Source organism: Styela clava, chromosome 2 (assembly GCF_964204865.1).
Source record: "Styela clava chromosome 2, kaStyClav1.hap1.2, whole genome shotgun sequence".
NCBI lineage: Eukaryota > Metazoa > Chordata > Ascidiacea > Stolidobranchia > Styelidae > Styela > Styela clava.
Genome location: NC_135251.1, coordinates 24,087,622 through 24,108,222, shown reverse-complemented (window position 1 = coordinate 24,108,222; position 20,601 = coordinate 24,087,622). Strand labels below are relative to the sequence as shown.

The following is a 20,601-nucleotide window of genomic DNA, read 5'->3' as shown; positions in this document are numbered from 1 at the left end:
CGTAAAAATGGTAGCACACATGGTAATTACTGACAACTTATATTAGGATAGAGTATAATTACAGCTTAATGAAAAAGCGAACCACGCGGGCTTTTATCCGCTAAACTGTAAACCATTGGTTTTGATATGCCAGACAAATAAAATTATATCAAAGCTAGGTCATGACTGAGAGTGATAGATAGAGAAAGTTGCAAAGGATAAGTGAATGAGTATCCCACAACGGTGAAGGAGTAGTTGTAGCAAAAAAAGTTTAACGCTAAGATAAAATTAGCCGAATAAGTGACTTTCAGCAATGTAGTTTGCTCAAAGATAACATGAAAAAGGGATCACGTGAAACGACAATGTCAATTTCCATCTACTGCTAAATGCTCAAGTACCTGTAAGCTGCATTGTAATGAATGGATTTAGTGACTGATTGCATGTCTATTTGATGCTTTATTTACAGTGGAATAAAAATGCAAACAACATTTTGTATATGTGTTTTACTGATGTGGATGGTTAATGCGGAAGAAGGTAAAATCTACTACAAATCCTTTAAACTGTTTTGACATTTGTGTTTTGAGATCAATATAATATACATTTGTGGCAGAAATCATATCGACGAGATATAATTCTCTTCCAGCATGCAGCATTGAAAACTATTTTGTACGTTTCATAGGAAAATATGTCTTTTTGTCAATAAATTCTTCAAACATATATTCCCGAATTTCAAAAGCCGATCCGGATTCACTTTCATGGTTATCAGAACGATCGAATTACAAAACCTGATATGATCGGATCATGTCACTATGAGTTTTTTTGTCACTAATGACAGTTTCATTCCTCATACTTGCATATTCAGCTGTGTTGAGTAGAACCCTTTAAAATGCGAATCTATTCTAGTCACGGGTGATTCCAGTCCGAATCCAAGTCAAGTCTCACTGACAGTTAATTGATGACGAATGCGAGTTATTGCATTTAGATAATTCGAGTCACTGTTATTCTTCGATGAATGATGTCTCACGTCTCACTTGAATCGAGTCGATAAATGAGCCTATCTAATCTTAATATAATCATTTCAACTCCAAATTAAAGCAAAATGTTATGAAAGGTATGAAAAACAAATGTCCGTAGTTAAGACCTAACAGTGTTAGGAATGCATGAAATCTTTAAATTAATATCTTGCTCCATAAACTTACTTAAATAGCTTTACATAGAATGTTGTAAGAAGGTATATGTATTCGTGAGGGTATGAGAAAAAATTGAAAATGCTAATACGGAACAATCATTATATGCCTACCTTTATTGTTTGAAGTTAACATTGAATTAAAGCATTTTAATATTTTGTATTAAGATGATGTCTGCGGTAAAAATATATTTACATCGACAACAGGATGGTTCACATCACCTCTATATCCACTCAACTACCCAAGAAACCAGTTTTGTGAGTGGAAGATCGAAGTTAATTCCGGACATATTATTGAAATCAATTTTGCGGATTTTCAAATTGACGATCGGTTCTTGGCATGGAACGAAACTAGAAATGACTACTTGGTGGTAAGAATTGAGAAATGTGAAAACTAAAAATTACAGCTTTTGAAGAAAAATAATTATATTACTGGTGTTGTTGACTTTTATCTTTTTGTATATATACTCGATTTAAACTGTTTCGAAACATGATTTGTAGGGCATTTTGAATTGAAATCGCTGTACTGCATTGGCATTTTTCTCTGCTGTCTGTCAATTGCCTTTGTTGAAATAAGTTTATACTCAACATAAAGATAATACTTTTGCTAAAAAATAATTTGTAAGCGTGATGATTTGTAATTGTGACATTTTCATGCTGGTGTTTTATCTAACATACCTCGAGGTCAAGCGCCATGATACGCAAAAATATTATAGATAGATCCTTCTTGTGAGTTGGGCACACAAACTAGAAACGACCCAAACCTTACTCTCCTTAATTTGAAATTATGCAATGACTTTATTCAAGGTTCAAGAACTTGGGACGTTTATGGAGCTAAAATTGCGTCCCACTCAAAGCCAGCATTTAAATACGCATAACTGGACAGTTTGTCAAGGGTCTTGTTAAAATGGAAGTCTAAAACGTTTTATTGAAGAAAAGCGTGTTTCATGTTTGTTTTCTGTAGAGAACTTATACAAAAAATTTTAGATTTTTGAGGATGGGAAAGATGAAGATGGTGTCTATTTCTATACTCCTATTTTTGATGCAAAATATCGTTCTAAATCAAATCGAGTCAGTATACAATTTATTAGCGATGGCGATTTCAATTTCAGAGGATTTAATGCTACTTATGATAGTAAGTGGAATATAGAGATTATTTGTAGTTGTATCGTTGGAGAAGAAACTATTTACATTCAAAGCTGCATCAGTGTATACATCGAACTGCTTGGAATCTATAAACATGAGATAACAATATGGACGTAGTTTTCTTTCCTTTGGAAAACTGACATCAAATAAATTGACATCGCCAGTAATTATAAAGCTTATACTCTACATATATTTTAGCAGGAAAATGAGTATACCATAGGTAGCTGCTATCTATGAGCCTTTCCCAACAAAACGTATAATATTCATAAAGTGGGAGAAGTCAACGAAAAGACAATCTTTTTTTTGAATATGCTTCTTTCGAGTCCTGCTTGGTCAATATCAATCTCTTGCATGTCAATACGGGGACCAAGTTTATGATATTCTAAACATTTCACAGGCTGGAATGCGATCGATTATTGTGACATAGCTTCAATAGAGTCGGGAAATGTTACGACCTGTGAAGATGAAATACGAAACAATTTTTACAAAACTTGCTACGTGTTATGTAATGATGGCTATATTCTGAAAGGCAGTTCAAAGGTCAAATGTCAAAAGGGGAAATTCGTTCCGGAAGAGTCATGTGGACTGATTGATTTTGAAGTCATTTTGTGTGACATAACTAACATGGTAAATAGGGTTTTAAACTAGTCTTCGTTTGGATTTCTACTCTTCTGTATTTGCGTCTTTTCAGTCTTAAAACCTCATTACACCGACTAATACGACTCAAGTGTTTAATTAAAAAACATTTTGTAGCTCCAGAAGTATGTGCACAAAAATGGCGCACATCCTGAACATAGTATGTGTACCCGGTTAGGCTTCAGGTTGTGCGCCATCTTGGTGCACATACTTCGCGAGCGCTCATTTTTATGTATAAATTCTTACTCAATAGTATGTGTCTGGTAAATATTTTCAAGTAAGTCTCTCGAAAAATTCTACTATTACTATTGTATTGTAAAACCAATATTACTAATTCTTTTGTCTTGCAGAAATATTGCATTTATACTTCTTACGAACTGGCCAACTATTTCTCAAAAAAATCATCTCGGAGAGATATGAGAGGAGATATGACGCTTTTGAATAAATTTCCTGATCCACTAGTTTCTGACTCATTTTACCAGGTACATGAAAACGCATTATTTTCCGGCAACAATGAAGTATTCAAATTTACCTCCATTATAATACAAAAAGAATTATTGTACTGAAAGCTAAATCGAAATTAAAATTTAAATATATTTGACATTTATTCAACGATTTGACAGTCATGATAGTAAAACAAACATTTGAAGGCCTTTCCAGAATTTCATGCAAATAATAGTATACTTTATCATTTTATTCATTTCACAGACGCAACAGGGAGAAGCATTAACAACAGAAATAAAGGTTTCCTGTTTCGATGAAGAATTTTTAGGTTACAGCTATTGTGAAATAGATGATGACGGTAAATTTACTTTTCAATGCTTGGATTTTCTACATGTGGACGACGATAACTTGAAATCAGGTAAGTGAAACCCAAGTATCTCATAATTTTATATGAATATATATAAAGTTGTTGATTATGGGATGTAGCAGATTTGTTAATGATAGATTAATTTTTATTTTTGATGTTTCACGATGTAGTATGCAAAAGATTCTACTTTAGATGCTCTTCAAGATAAAATATTGTCAAAAGAATTCACGTATAGTAGCAACTGGTTAAAAAAACACAATATGTTAGTTAGTGGCAAGTTGCGCTCGCTGGATTTCGTTGAGGGGACTTCATTTATAATTTGTGACGACATAATATGAAATCATATTTCATCGAATCAACAAGGGAAAATTGACTGTAACGTCATATTGGGTTTCCTTCAAAAGTCCATTTCTGGACTCTGTGTTTACACATTGCCTTGCACACATTTCTCAATTATTGTTTTGGATGTTATTTACTTTACTAAACTTACATTGCTGTCATTATGAATTGCTTCTTGGCATTGCGTTGTAACTCGATGTAGGTAAATTCCGACAAAATGAATCAAACAAAAGTTAAAAAAAAAAATATTTGTGAGAGACCTCTCCAGCACAACTTATTTGTTTAGGAAAACCCAACTTATCGTTTTTCGGAGCTTCAGAAGTATGTGCACCAAGATGGCACACAACCTAAAAATAGTATGTGTACCAGGTTAGGGTTCAGGTTGTGCGCCATCTAAGTGCACATACTTCGGCAGCGCCGTTTTGTTTTGTAATTACAATATCTAAGAAACGAGTAGCAATGAGTGATTAATGAGTTTTCGATCCGCATAGCAATATCCGTGCATTATTAATTTTGCCACCTCCGCATCTTACAATTAAGTCAGAATCTTTTTTAAGTGTCGTATATTAGACTGCACCAGTGGTTCTCAACCTTTTTACCTTCGTGACCGGTTAGATCAGTGGTTCCCAAACTTTTTCAAAAAAATTGTCTGACGGACCCCTTGCAATTTTGTTTTTGTTTCGCGGCCCTGTGCCCTAATTGACTAAAATAAAACATTATCAAAGAAAGACAGAAAGATATCACATAAAACAAGATCACAACAAAAATAAATGCTCCACACGGTGTAGTGCAAAACATATCTCCACCTGCGTTTATCACGATAAAATTACATACGATTATCTCAATTTTAATTTTAGAAGACATTTTGAAATTGATAATACAGAGTTGAAAACGTAAAAATATATGCCTACCGTTACCGTGTGTCAAAGACTAAATTTGACATCTAAAAACTAAAACGTAGTGCCTTTCTGACTGCGCTATATTTAACGCTATCCACCTTTCAAAACAAAAGCGTAAATCAGCATTTAGAAACGGAGTGGCATACTTTATCAACTACCTACTGTAATTCTCTCCTATAACAACAAGCATGCAAAAAGGCAGCGCCATCTACTCCTCCAAGTGCAGTTTTAAGTATTTAGCGGGATTTCCAAACACTTGCGCTATGGCTAAACGGCGCTCCAGAAGCATATGTACCAAAATGTCGCACGACCTGAACCCTAACCGGTACACAATACCATGTTCAGGTTGTGCGCCATCTTGGTGCACATAGATTACTTCTGGAGCTCCGGTTAAACCACGGCGACTGAATTTTTAGCTGCCCCGAACCGGTACCACGGCAGCAAATTAAAAAATCATGTCGGGTAAAATTTTGATGCCGTAACCAAGGCATGTCGGATGTATTGGCAGGGCTGCCCCTGTTGGTGACAAACAATGAGTAGGTTGGTACTTTTTTTGGTATATTAAACAAAAATACGGCGCATGACTTTGTTAATATGCCGATAATACTGATTACTAAATTATAGCGCCATTAAACCATGGCATGAGACGCCGCGGTTTGTTCGTGGCAGGAGCTGCCATAGCTTTGTGACGTCACAATCGGGAAGGCCTAATCGAAACAAAAAGTGAAGAATCAGTGTCCTCAGCAGAGATTGTAAAGCATCATAATGCGATAAATGTGTTTTTCCAAATTTGAGCAGTTAATTTTTGCATTATCAAACTTTGAGCCATCCAACAGATTTCTTTCGCGGACCCTCGGAAAGTACTTCACGGACCCCAAAAGGTCCGCGGACCCTAGTTTGGGAACCACTGGGTTAAATCAAATAAAAGTATCTCACGGACCGGTAACTAAATATTGAAATTAGTGAAACGAAAAATAATAGCTTGTGGTTGAGTAACATACTCCAATGTTTTGGCGTGGACTAGAACAAACCATCACCAAACACCAAAAATGATTCGACAACAAACAGCTCTAGCAAACAATTAGAATCTAGTACACATTTTTACATCCACGTGGGCTGGGAACATTCGAGCAAAATTTGAAAATATAAAACGCGTACGACGATGGCGTTTTACAAAGGTAATCTAATTCTGCGCACGGTTTTGAAAAATATTCTATACTACTTCGTTCGCTTGTATTGTCTGCAAATAGATGGTAAGGTGTCGATAAAAAGATTTTATTGTTCAATGTCCAATCATGAGCCGGGCTATCCAAACTCTTTTTATCAACTCAATATGTCGAAATTCTAAAAGTAAATATACGCGCTTTTTTTAATTTAAAAAAGTTAATAATATCATAATATAAAATTATAACGTCTCATATAAGGATGACTATAATTGCACCAGCGGATTTGGTCAAGCATCTCGAGGACCGGCACAAAAGCGACTAGAAATGGGTTGCGGACCAGCGGTCAGAAACCACTGGACTACACCACATTCATGCGCGTTCCCTTAAATTTTAAACTTATTTAGTCGAGCAATTCATATTATATATATTTAATATATTTAAAATATTTTTCAGCGGCAAGAAAAATGGAAACTTGTTACAAATGTCGGGAGAAAAATTGTCAAAATATGGTTTTCATAAAAACAATTCAACAACGTATATATTAAAACTAAACAACTTCTCTACTTGATAAAATAAATATATCTGTTTCCCAACAATGTGTACTTGTTGTATTATAGTTTGTAATTATAATTCCCTGTAGTAACAACAACAAACAAAATAAATTTAATATCAACATGAATTTGAACAAACTTTTTGACCTAAATGGTTGAACCCAGTGGTAGCGAATTATTTAAAGCTACAAAGCAAGTTTCTCGTACTACTGACGAAATGTTTGTCTCGCTAGTGCCCTGGTTTTGAGTTGACGATTCATTTCCAGCCAAACGAGCCTTCTCCTCTTCGCCAATTTTCCATGGCATAAGTCTATTTCTCCAGTTTGGGAATGCAAATATTGCTGCTATCAGGTTGACGATGTTATTAACGTCGTAAAGCAAAGTTGACAAAGTGACGACTTGTCCATTCCAAATGGGTCTAAGAAAAATCAGTGCTATTGCTACGTCTGTAGCCACACAGCATCCAGCCGCGATTTCTGCCCTTCTTATAAGAGGTATGACCAAATTTTTCTTTTGTGAAATGCTTCGAGACGTTCTCTTGTGCTGTATAAGGGGGTATGAATATAGGCCGAGCAAGCACACTTGAAAGAATACCGTTACGATTATTAGCACGTAATATCGAATTGACGTCCAAGAGTTTTTCACAACTTGACATCCGATCGGAGTTCCTATATAGATAGCAGTTACGAGATATAGTACTCCGGTGAAGAATACTCCTATTACAAGCACGATGCTCATTGTCCAACTGAGTATTTTGATTGTTCGTGAACTAAGATGCTTCAACTGAGGATGCTGGTAAAATATTCTTTGCCGAAGCCATAAGATTAAATAGACTATCAACAAAAATAAAGCATAGGCAGCTATTTTGAATTTGGACGAAAACTGACACGAAAAATCCTTGAAGCGTTTCAGCACCCAAAAAAAATCGAATCCTGACCGGAGAAGACCAGAAATTGCAGCCAGGGCCATCATCACGTTGAGAGTGCTTGCGTACTGTTGCGAATGCTTGCGAAGAAGATCGTGTGTCAGTAACGCTGCCTTTCTTTTTCAGTTTTATAAAGCAAAAAACAGTTTGGGTTATAGGGCAATGGCCGCCAACGGTGCACAAAATATTTGGTATAATTCCCAACCCGGAAACGACGTTCCAAATTCTCTATTACTATCAGAAGTTACTGAAGTATATGGTATTTCTGGAACGTTAATCATATTCCACGAAAGGTACGTAAGTAAGAGTCCGAAAACTGTATCCTCCTGTGATATATTGCTTCGTTCTTCTATCGACCTATAAATCCACTGATTTTTCGTTTTAAATAAAGCATCCGTATGTCACAATCTCTATAAATATTTTATGTCCAACTGCATTGTTTGACTGCCCAAATTACATCAAGAAGTCACAAAATTACAAGCTTTTTATAATCACGTCATAACGGTACTTAGCAGACGTGATGCATACATTTTTTCGGCGCGAAAAAGCGGATTTTGTAACATTCCTAATTTATGACATCAACGTTTTGATAACAGCTAAACTGACAGTTGTCTAGACATGGAAATCTTGTATATTTTTCCACTTTATTTTTTCCTAGGATGTCTATATTCTGCGATATAGCTAAAATTTATTATTCAGAAATGTTGAATATATATTGTTGAATGAATTGAATGGATTTCTCAACTTTTGTGAATTTATTGCATAGACAAAAGTTTTCATCCGGCTCGTTTCAACACAGTTTGAGTCATACCCGGCCCTCAGTCAAAACCCCTGACTTTGGTAACACTGACCTAGGCGAATCATATATTTTTAAAATGACGCATCCATGTCCTGTGTGGAAACCAAAATACATGACGAAACAATTATGCATTCTGAAACTGCATATCTATCTGAACTGCATTTGATGTAACAATAGCCCCATCGTGGACTCTTTTTCATTATTAAAATTTCCTTGGTCTGCATTTAAGAATCATCTCTGTGGCAAAGCAAAATTCGAAATCCGCTTTGTCCCCTATTCAGGTTCGTGTTGTTATAATATCACATGCTGCAATATGGTATTAAAACTTTTTCATGATAAGTGACCCTCCAAAATGACATGATCAGCCGACGGGAATGATAAACGACATGCAAAAAAAAAAAAATTTAGTGCCCATTGCATCATTTATCTATAACAGATTTCCTTGTTGGACACGATGTGTAGGCTACATATGGATCGTTTTGCTAAATTATTGTTGTCGAGTTTTTCTTTTTGTTATTCGGAAAAAATCGCTCTTCTAACTAATTGATTTATCAATTTCAATTCCGGTTAATTGGGCAACGGCGCGTGGATGTGGATTGATGGTGTCGCATCTACAACCAACAACACTCCGTCAGATGCTGGAGAACCCGGCGATTACGGGTCAAGGCAAGATTGTTAGTGAAGTCGACTATTGCACTTGTTGTTCAACATATCGGGCTTTGTGTGAGCTACAACCACATCGATTTGTTTGAAAACACTAAAAATGAAGAAGTGGCCATCTTGACAATTAGAGGTTTATGGTTGAAATGGAATAATAATAACATCTAAACATTTTCAATCAGTTGTAATATATATATATATTTTGCGCTGTGATATTCAAACTAAAGACATATATCTGGCAATACTAAATTAGCATGAAATATAGCCGTGTGTATTTATTTGTCCATACTTAATTCTAATTTGAGCTGTTATTATAGCCCGGCGTGGCAATCTTGATTATAAATGAAAATAGGTCACTGTTATACAACGCCACGCAACAGTGTCGCTTTTTAGGATTGTATGTGTAGGCGCGGTCTATCAAGAATATTAGTCCCCACAATCACCAGCGCGGAGCTGTTTACGAAATGGTAAAATAGGAAATAGGTCATATCATTATTTTCATTGATTATTAATTTTTTATCAGACTGTTTAAATATACTATATATAATAAATGGAGCAACTTGTAAACTGTTCGTCAAGTCGCGGAGTTGTTTACGAAAGGGTAGAATAGGAAATAGGTCATAAGCTTGTTTTCATTAATTATTAATTTTTTATCAGATTGTTTGAATATATATAATACATGGAGAAACTTGTAAACTGTTTATCAAGTCTACCCGGTCGGTGAAATAAATATAATGAACTTATTTAAATTCTAACATTAAGTCAGACTCGATTCAGGCAGTGACAACGACCCTCTTTATATTCCACAGCATTTTTTTTTTCGTTTCAGCAATCAAATCTCTAAGGCTAGTAGTAGTAAGGATATCAAGTATTTGCTATGACAAGTATAAATTTGTATAATGTTGAAACGGTGTAAGTTACAAAGCATAGTTTATAACAGGGGTGGGCAACATACGGCCCGACGATATTTTGACCGGCCCGCTGACTGTATCCAACCGCACCCTGTAAGGTGGCACTGTCGGTGCAAGCTGGTGAAATAAACAATTGCCTTAGTGAACAAACAATTGCGTTAGCACACTTGTTTAAACAAATAATATAAGGTCAAAGCAGAAAACGTTGTAGACATTCCATAAACATAATCTATATCCACAAAAACAGTTCCGCCAATTCCGCCATCATATTTCTGTTTGATAAGTGCGCGATGGCCGGCGACGTATTGGCGCCGAGTAATCATACTTTTCGGTTCATCGCGAAAGCGCTTGGTCAAATCTCGCAAGATTCAGAAGCCTGGAAATCAGCATGAGTGCTTTTTCCGTTCTGCATGCCTTTCTTGATTAATAGGTCGAAGTTACGTTGGTTTATAACGCAATTTCTCTTCCGTGTCATATTGGTGTTTGATAAGTGCGGTATTAGTGGCCCGGCGACGTCTTGGCAATGAGTAATCACACTTTTCCGGTTCCGATTCATCGCGAAAGCGCTCCGCTCTGCTGCATGCTTTTCTTGATTAATCCAAATCCATACAAATAAAAGGTTATGAATAATTCTTTGTTTAAACCAGAATGTATCAAGATAGACAGTATAATATTCCAGAGCATCACCATGAGCATTTAATAAAGATTGGATACCGAAGTATTTTTTGTAATCATCCGGCCCGCCGAGTACTTCATACGTCTGGCCCGCCGACTAGAGAAGTTGCCCACCCCTGGTTTAAAATGTCTGTATAATCCCTTACAATCCATGTATTGTAATGCAAATTGAACTACTCCCAATGCATTCCAAACTATATTTTGGTAACCATTTGAAGGCGAAGATTTGTTGAATATTATACAAAGAACACAAAGAACATTTTCATTATACTAGCTCTAAAGTCACGCATTCAAAACATTATTAGATACCATAACTAGAAAAACCCTAAAAAAGCAAATACCCAAAAGAACAATGAAATTGAAGAAACGCAACCATGCATGACAGAACAATTTTTTTTGTTTATTACAGGATTAATGATATAAATACAGTGTTTGATTATGTTTTTGTACGTCTTCATCATATCCCTACTATTATTTTCCTCTTCCGGATACAATTTTTTCAGTGTGTATCTATATTGTTAATATGCTTTAGAAAAAATTCTCAAGTCAGTAGAGGAAACATGGGGCACAGTGGAAAATCAACTCTCACACTCATACTATATCCGGAATCCGGTCTGCGTTTCGATGTTTGAATCCGCCCTTGTGTGAGTTACAACGTCCCTGCAAACGGACAACGACCGTGTAGAGCGACGCATGGCTAGCCGAAATTTGCTTTGGGGGGTTGAAACTAAAATTTCACTATTCCAGTTTTTTATTTTTTCTACTTGGCCTTTCCAACAGGACAAACCAGCCTCTTTTATTTTTTTAGCTTTAGTCCACCGTGAAATATTCATACCGTTGGCGAGTAGATGTGCTTTTCTAATTTTGCCGTGGGATGGTCTGAAAATATTTGTTTCTTATAGGGAACAATGAACCGGGGTTCAGTGGGACATGCCCTGCTGGGCACAATTCGGCAGGGTTTGATACAATAATTGCTCAGAGGCCTAAAGATGCCATATAATTTGTGTGATATTATGGTATCTTTCGGCCCGTGGCCCAATATGGAATATATTCAAACATCAAAAACAGTTCCAGATTCAGATTCGAAAAAGGAAATAATTACATTTTTTTCCGGATTTTTTTTTAAAAAATCTGAAATATTTTGGTTGAACTTTGATTTTAAAAATCTGAAATCTTCAAATTTGAAGTCTCCCTGTCCATTAGGTAATAATTCTGATTATTTGCTTATTTTTAGGAGCACACTTCGTTGAATTTGGACAGAATGCCCCATTGTGCCCAAGGTTCTGTCCGAATGTGCCCAACAAGTTGGGGTACAGTGGGTCACTTGACAAACGTTTTTCAAAGCAATCTGGTGATAAAATGTGTGTCGCGAGAAGATTTCTTAGTCGCTGAATAAAAACTACATTTATCTCTCTCTGCGTTAGTCCAGCAAAATGAAATGAATATACAGAATAAACGGCTCAAAATATGAAAAAGAAAAAAGATTTTTCCGCCATGATGGTGTCTTTTATGTGAATCTGTACATATGGTAGTAATATAGAGCTTAAATATTAGCATTAGAATTCCATTCAAACCCTTTTCGGATTCGGCATCCAGTTCAGACCAATCCGACTACAAGTGCAGTTTTAATTACTTTGTGGCGTATGAAGCTGCTGCTAAACCATGTCGGGATTTCTAAACCATGGCAGCTATTTTCAAACCATAGCGATTAGCGACTGAGTTTTTAGCTGCAACAAACCAATGGCGTGAAGCGTGTACCACGGCAGCAAATTGAAAACCATGGCGGGTAAAATTGAGCTGCCACAAACCAAGGCATGTAGGCTGTAATGGCAGGACTTCCCCCGATGGTGATATACTTTGGGTGAGTTAGAAAATTTTCTTTATGGATACAGTTTCGATGGATTTGGAGTTAGGTTTCAGGTTTAAGTAGATACAATTCAGCATGATAAACTGAAATCTGGTACATGACTTTGAGAATATACCGGTAATACCGCCATGAGACCATGGCAAGAGACGCTGCGGTTCGTTCGTGGAAGGGGCTGCCATGAAGTGGTAAGAACTGCGCCTCTTCGACTAAGTGATCGTTTACCAAGCATCATATTTCATATACTTTCTGGTAAATTAACTGAAACTTGTAAAAACCAATAGACTTGTTAGGTGCAGGCAGCGCTAATTTACCTTGTACCAATAATTCATCGACCACTGGCCAGAGAGTGCATCTTACCACCGTCCTGCCGCTTTTGTAAAAAATCCGGCCATGTACAGCGAGATTGTACTGATTTCCCGTGGATAACACCTGCTGAGGATTCTACAGTCAGATCTTCCGCCGAAATGTCTCCAAAGACGTCATCGCGATACGGTTTCACCGAAGTAACATCGGTGGCTGTATCGTCGCAAGGACTGCTGGAAAAGAAAAATAATAATATTAACAGCGAGGAAAAATTTACTGTCGACCAATCTAAATTTCTCAGTCTGGTCAGGGTGGACATACACCCTATTCCGGCTGAAATTCGGGAGATATCCTAACCCTTGGAATCGAGATTCCCGAATAATAAAATGGAAGCAGCTGGGGACAAAAAAAAATAATAATGTAGAAAGTGACCCGGAAAACTTCGGAAAGAATGAAGCAAAAATCATCGAGTTGGATAGCTCTCTGGGAGAAGACTATCATAACATAGCCATCCTCTCAGAGGGTTCGGATGAAAATCTCGCGTCGTTTCGCAATAAATTTCGCAGTCATAAGAAAGCCAAGGAATCGGGTCCAGACTAGAATTTTTCACAAATTGGAGGAAATCCCATCTTACTGGACGATGAGAGGGGGCGGGAGAGCTCGTCATTAAACGCGTCCTCCTTTCTTCCGCCAACTAAATTTCGGGTTTTTTCCGAGGCTCCTATATTTAAATATTTATATTTTCTATAAATACTTCCAATTTCCTGTGTCTCACCACTTCCCCGTCTGTAGTGGTTTTGGTGGACAACTTTTTTTGGCAATATATTTTGCCAGCTAATTTCATAACTCCTAAAAATAATATAATATCAACTGAGTATTCTTCCTCAGTTAATTGTTTAGTGTTTAGTAATTATATATGCTGCTATAGTATTTTCCCATCTCGCCCCGTTTCAATGGATTCGCTAAGCCTCGTTACTTCTAAGGTTAATGGTCTTAGCACAAATTGGCCTAAGCTGTGTCTCTGGCTCCAGAGACACACCCCTCATATGGTTTCCTTACAGCAAATACATCGCCGTAAGGAAGGAACTATCCAATCTTGGGCAACTGATCTGGGCTACACCGCACATCTTAATACCATCTTCCATAAAGATTCATCTATAAAATATTTCAAATCTGGTTCTTGATCAAAAACAACATCCTTTGTTCAGATATATTGTATAATATATTAATTCCTAATAGGCTCCACAGACTGGATTTTTCATTTAATAATAATACCCTTTGCATCATCAATGCATATGTACCGTCTGTCAGAGGCCTCATCCAGACAGACTTCATGGGAAAGATGTGCGGTGTGATTCAGATCCTCGATCCTTTGCTAATACTTACTGATGATTTCAGCTCTTCAAATCCTTGACTCAACTATACAAACTTCAGGTGGCTCAACTATACAAACTTCAGGTGTGGTGGATGTCTATCGTAGAAAATATCCTACGGGGCATACTTACACCTGCCAAATTGGAACACAGTCACGCAGGATAGACAGAAAGTATATCTACCTGCTGGCTTGTTTCAAAGACATCCACCATATATTAAACACCGTTACAGACCACATCCTTAGTCCTAGTATTCAAATCTTCCACGAAGATTGGGTGGGGCAAGAATGCCTGGAAAAATAACATTAGTTTGTGTACAAAGCATATATAAACCTAATTAAACATAAATTTGAAGAGTTGGTCCACCTTCTGGAGGATTTTCCACTCATCCAGAATTGGTGGTACTTGTAAAAAATTGCATCCGAAAGATGTCCATTTCTTATTCCATTCAAAAAGCGAAGGAAAACAAAAGAAAGGAGGTGGATATACAGGATCTAATAAAAGAAGGGATCGATAATAATACCATCATTAAACTTTGCCGAGAACTTCTACTTCAGCAGGGAAACAAATTAGGTTATATAAAGTTAAAAGCCAAAATAGAAAGCTCGGAAATATATGAAAAACCATCTATTTTTTTTTTCAAAAGATAAAGAAAAGACAGTCTGATACTACGATCCTGCAACTTAAAGATAATAAAGAAAATACAAAAAAGGACCCCAATAAAATTGTAAAAATAGTAGAGAGCTTCTACACGGATCTTTGGGAACTATATCACCCGTAGATATAGCTACCCAAAATCAATATTTGGACACAATGAATGGAACAACTTTAACAACCAAAAACGATTCGGAAATATCTAAATGGACATCTGAAAAAGAAGTTCTTACTATTTTAAAGGAAATGGAGAAATCGCCAGGTCTTGACGGCATCTCTAAGAAGTTCATATGACTTTTTGGTCCACAATCAAAAAATATTTTATATTTCTAAATAAAACGACTAATACGGCTCAAGTGTTTAATTAGAAAACATTTTTATGTATAAATTCGTACTTAATAATATGTGTCTGGTTAAATTACTTCTCCTAAAGTATTCTACTTTTACTATTAAATTGTGAGAAAATATTACTAATATGTTTTGTCCTGCAGAAATATTGTATTTATACATCCTACGAACTGGCCAACTATTTTACAAAAAAATCATCTCGGACAGATAGGAGAGGAGATGTGATGCTTTTAGATAAATTCCCCGATCCACTAGTTTCTAGCAAACACATTTCATTCTGAAAACAATGACGTAGTTAGATTTAAATTCAATATATGTACTACAAAAAGAATTAATAACAAGAATACTGTATTAAAGGCTGAATCAATAAAATTTAAAAATATTTGTGATATAGTGGAACAAACATTCGAAGGTCCTTCCAGAATTTAATGTAAATAATAATAGTGTAATATATATTTTATTTATTTCACAGACACCGCGGAGAGAAGCATTAACAACAGAAATAAAGGCTTCCTGTATTGATGAAGAATTATTAGTTTACAGCTATTGTGAAATGGATGATGACGGTAAATTTACTTTTCAATGCTTGTACATGTGACCGACGATAACTTGGAATCAGGTAAGTGAAACCAAAGAAACAAGTAACTCATATATATTAATATATATTAAATTGTGGATTAAGGGATGCAGCAGATTTGTTAATGATAGAGTAAATTTTAGATTTTATTTTAGATGCTTTTTTAGATGCTCTCCAAGGGAAAATAATGTAAAAAAAAACACGTAAAATCGTAACTGGTGCGTAAAACGCCAGTACAAGGCCAATAAATTACTTAGATCCTGTGAATGCACGCTAGGTTTCCTTTGGCGGCCTCATTTAATTAAACGTTTGTGATGACATAATATGAGATTATATTTCACCGATATCATCGCCCTGGATGTTATTCATTTTACTAATATTACATTGCTGTCATTATGAATTGCACTTCTCCAGCACAACTTATCTGTTTTTTTCTTGTTATTACAATATCTAAGAACGAAACAAGTACCAATGAGTAGTATTTAATGAGTTTTTGATCCGCATAGCAATATCCGTGCGTTACTAATTTAGCCACCTCCGCATCTTACATTTAAGTCAGAATCTCTTTCAAGTGTCGAATATTAGACTACACCAGTGGTTCCCGACCTTTTTACCTTCGTGATCGGGTAAATCAAATAAAATGACCTCACGGACCGGTAACTAAATATTGAAATTAATGAAACAGAAAATAATAGCTTTGTTTGAGTAACATACTCCAATGTTTTTGCGCGCACCAGAACAAAAAATTACAAAACACCAAAAATGATTCAATAACAAACAGTCATGGGTTGCGGACCAGCGGCCAGAGACCATTGGACTATGATACCACACCCGTGCGAATCCCCTCATATTTTGAACTTATTTGGTCGAGCACTCCATATGATATATAGTTATTATATTTAAAATATTTTTCAGCTGCAAGGAAAATGGAAACTTGTTACAAATGTCGGGAAAATAAATTGGCAAAATATGGTTTTTATACAAACAATTCAACAACGTATATATTAAAACTAAACAACGCCTCAACTTGATTAAATGGATATATTTGTTTCATAACAATGTGTGCTTGTTGTATTATAGTTTGTAATTATAAATTCATTGTAGTAACGACAACGAACAAAATAAATTTATTATCAACATGAATAAGAACAAACTTTTTGACCAAAATGGTTGAACCCAGTGGTAGCAAATTATGTAAAGCTACAAAGCAAGTTTCTCATACTGCTGACGAAATGTTTGTTTCGCTGGTGCCATGGTTTTGAGTTGACGATTCATTTCCAGCCAAACGAGTTTTCTCGTCTTTGCCGATTCTCCATGGCATAAGTCTATTCCTCCAGTTTGGGAATGCAAATATTGCTGCTATCAGGTTGATGATGTTATTAACGTCGTAAAGCAAAGTTGCCAAAGTAACGACTTGTCCATTCCAAATAGGTCCCAAAAAAATCAGTGCTATTGCTACGTCTGTTGCCACACAGCATCCAGCCGCAATTCCCGCTCTTCTTATAAGAGGTATGACCAAATTTTCTTTTTGTGAAATGCTTTGGGATGTTCGCTTGTGCTGTATAAGAGGGTATGAATATAGGCCCAGCAAGCACACTTGAAAGAATACCGTTACGATTATTAACACGTAATATCGTATTGACGTCCAAGTGTTTTTCACCACTTGGCATCCGATAGGAGTTCCAATATAAATAGAAGTTACGAGATATAGTACTCCGGTAAATAAAACTCCTATTACAAGCATGATGCTCATTGTCCAACTAAGTATTTTAATTGTCCGGGAACTGAGATGCTTCAACTGAGGATGTTGGTAAAATATTCTTTGCCGAAGCCATAAAATTAGATAGACTAACAACAAAGATAAAGTATAGGCAGCTATTTTGAATTTGGACGAAAACTGACACGAAAAATCCTTGAAGCGTTCCAGCACCCAAAGAAAATCGAATCCGGATCGCAGAAGACCAAGAATTGCAGCCAAGGCCATCATAACGTTGAGAGTGCTTGCATACTGTTCGTATGCTTGCGAAGAAGATCGTGTGTCAGTAACGCTCCCTTTGTCTTTCTTTTTCAGTTTTATAAAGCAAAAAGCAGTTTGGGTTATAGCTATATAAAGGGCAATGGCCGCCAACGGTGCACAAAATATTTGGTATAATTCCCAAGCAGCAAACAAGGTTCCAAATTCGCTATTACTATCAGAGGTTTCTGAAGAATTTGGTATTTCCGTAACGTTAATCATATTCCACGAAAGGTACGTAAGTCCGAAAACTGTATCCTCCTGTGATATATTGCCTCGATCTTCTATCGACCTATGAGTCCACTAATTTTGTGTTTTGAATAAAGCATCCGTATGTCACAATCTCTATGAATATTTTATGTCCAACTACGTTGTTTGACTGCCCAAATTACATTAGGAAGTCATGAAATTACAAGCTTTCTATAATCACGATACGTCTTCAGTTTGCAGAAATTGCTCGCCACTTGAGAAATTACGAAACGAAGTTGTTAATTAGTCCATTCAATCACTGTCTACATTTGAACAATTTCGAATGATAACAATAGGACAAAGCAGCCTAGAAAGAAGGAAGTAATTCAAGTAACCAGTTTCGGAGTGTTGTCATGACATAAACCAATGACTTGAGCGAATCATATATTTTTGAAATGACGCATCCATGTCCTGTGTGGAAACCAAAATATATGACGAAACAATTATGTATTCTGAAACAATATGATTGAAAGCTATACTCGCGTCATTTGAGTCTATTTGATTGATAATAAACGCCTCAAATACGCTTAATAACGCGGTAGAATTGATATTTTAGTGAGAGCACATATATAGTGTTATTATCTTTAAATATGATCACGACCTCACACATTGCACGAATCGGAAAATCAATTATCGGATTATGCACACTACTTCCAAGGCATTTTCTATGTCGAGCATGCATTGTATTATCAAAGTTCCAGTTATGGTCATAAGTAAATCGGTATATGAACTTGATCAGTGGTTCCCAAATTTGTTTCGCGACCATAATTTTCGTACAAAAATGCAGATTTATGCGACCCTACAACAAGAAAAGTAAAGCAGTTTAAAAACAGTAAATTCTAATGCATGAATGCGCCTGCTTATCGTCTGTGAGTTTTTGAAAACTCTTTCAAATCTCATCTTAACATGTAAATTGAAGTCAACCCAAAACTAGCATTGCGGTTGAGCTGCATGGAGAAAGGCCGCCAAATTAGTACGGCGGAATGTAACATACTCGGCAAAGCTATAAAAAAAGCTCGGCAAAGCGCTCGTAACAGTATCACCCAATTGCGTTTAATTACTACCCAACCAGAACAAATTTCATTTCCCAGCAGTCAAATCCTAGTGACTTGTGCGCGAAGTATTGCACGTTCAGCTCAAGTTTGGTGACCTTACTCGGGGTCGGGACCCACAGTTTGGGAACCACTGATATAGATTAATTGAGCTAATTTATCTCTTTGTTGCATATGAAAGAACAATGGTCCAATCAATGACTTTTTTCAATATTAAAAGTTCATTGATCTAAATTTGAGGATCATCTCTGTTCGGCGAAAGTTAGGCGATCTCGAAAAATCTCTACACGACCCTTAAAATTTCTTTGATCTGAATTTGAGAATCATCTCTGTTACAAAGCAAAGTTGGAAATTCGCTAAATTAAATTGTTGTTGGGTTTTTCTGCTTGTTGACTTTGTTGTTAAGGAAAATTCGCTCTTCCAACTAATGAAGCGGTCGATTTTAATTTCGGTTAAAGCAACGGCACTACAGAAACACTACACTACAAAATGCGATTTTCAAGTTTGATCACATCATGTGATTAAAAAAACACGTGATAAGCGTCCACTATTTTAAAACCTAATTGAGAATGATTCTCAGTATTAGATATAGTATATATATTAGAATATTATGTTAATCGTTTTGTTAACCGCGACAAATGGCTTTTTCTCGGATATCTCAGACCTTACCGACAAAAGAAAAGCTTGTCCGTCTGAAAAATGAAAATGGGTGAGTGATGGTATGTTGTCATAATGTTGATCATATTCGTGGGCAGAGAACTTGACCTGGGCCGAAACCGACTGATAATCACGGAACTTTTATTTCTAAGATCTGTTCGAATAGCTGAATTTTAATAAGCAGCAGAATAGCCTCATACTGCTATTATTGGTAGCGTGTGTGATCTATTCTATTTTTAAAATAATTTCCTATTAAATATTAAGTTTAGTGGTTAGCATTTATTTTATAACGAATGTTTCTGAACAAATGTACTGCCACAGAGAGTAAGTGATCTATACTCTATAGTTGGTCAATTGGTATACTACAAAGCTTGTGTGGGATATGTGTGAATATTTCTTACATACCACATTCCAGTAGTTCATTTTTTACTTTGAAATATCGCCAGAGATTGATTTGAAATTATGCTACGAGTTAGCATTTATGAATCATTGTGACGCGTAACGTGTTGGTTTTATTTTATTTAAATTTTGTTTAATTAAAGCATTTGGCTAGAAAATAAAAGTTGAGTAAAGTGCACAATTCATGATGTATATATATGTTATAATACATTATACCATACATTGTTCCTGTAATCATACGCATGAAATACTACTATTTCTCGCTTATACGCAGGATGAGAAGTGGCACGGAAACAATACCGCTGCATCGTTAGTCAAAAATAGTTGACATGAAATGACGCAAAAAATTATGTGAATCCATGGATGCTAATCTGGCAACTGTCGGAATTAGATATCCGATGATTTATAATTATTAATTCCAGAAT

At 36.0% G+C, this 20,601-nt stretch overlaps 3 protein-coding genes across 3 annotated transcripts; 1 reads left to right on the top strand and 2 right to left on the bottom strand.

Moving 5' to 3' along the window:
- The first annotated feature begins 110 nt into the window (after positions 1–110).
- Positions 111–16,836, top strand: LOC120336810 (neuropilin-1-like). Its single transcript, XM_039404582.2, has 7 exons — positions 111–513; positions 1,334–1,536; positions 2,153–2,300; positions 2,709–2,938; positions 3,298–3,429; positions 3,656–3,809; positions 16,721–16,836. Exons 1-7 carry the CDS (start codon positions 456–458, stop codon positions 16,834–16,836), a joined length of 1,041 nt encoding a protein of 346 aa, XP_039260516.2. The 5' UTR covers positions 111–455.
- On the bottom strand, positions 6,797–7,781 carry LOC144419946 (uncharacterized). Its single transcript, XM_078110214.1, has one exon. It carries the CDS (start codon positions 7,683–7,685, stop codon positions 6,861–6,863), a length of 825 nt encoding a protein of 274 aa, XP_077966340.1. The 5' UTR covers positions 7,686–7,781; the 3' UTR covers positions 6,797–6,860.
- Positions 16,689–18,379, bottom strand: LOC144419945 (uncharacterized). The gene has a single exon (XM_078110213.1). The coding sequence runs from the start codon at positions 18,039–18,041 to the stop codon at positions 17,022–17,024; it is 1,020 nt and encodes a 339-aa protein (XP_077966339.1). The 5' UTR covers positions 18,042–18,379; the 3' UTR covers positions 16,689–17,021.
- Between the last annotated feature and the right edge of the window lie 2,222 nt (positions 18,380–20,601).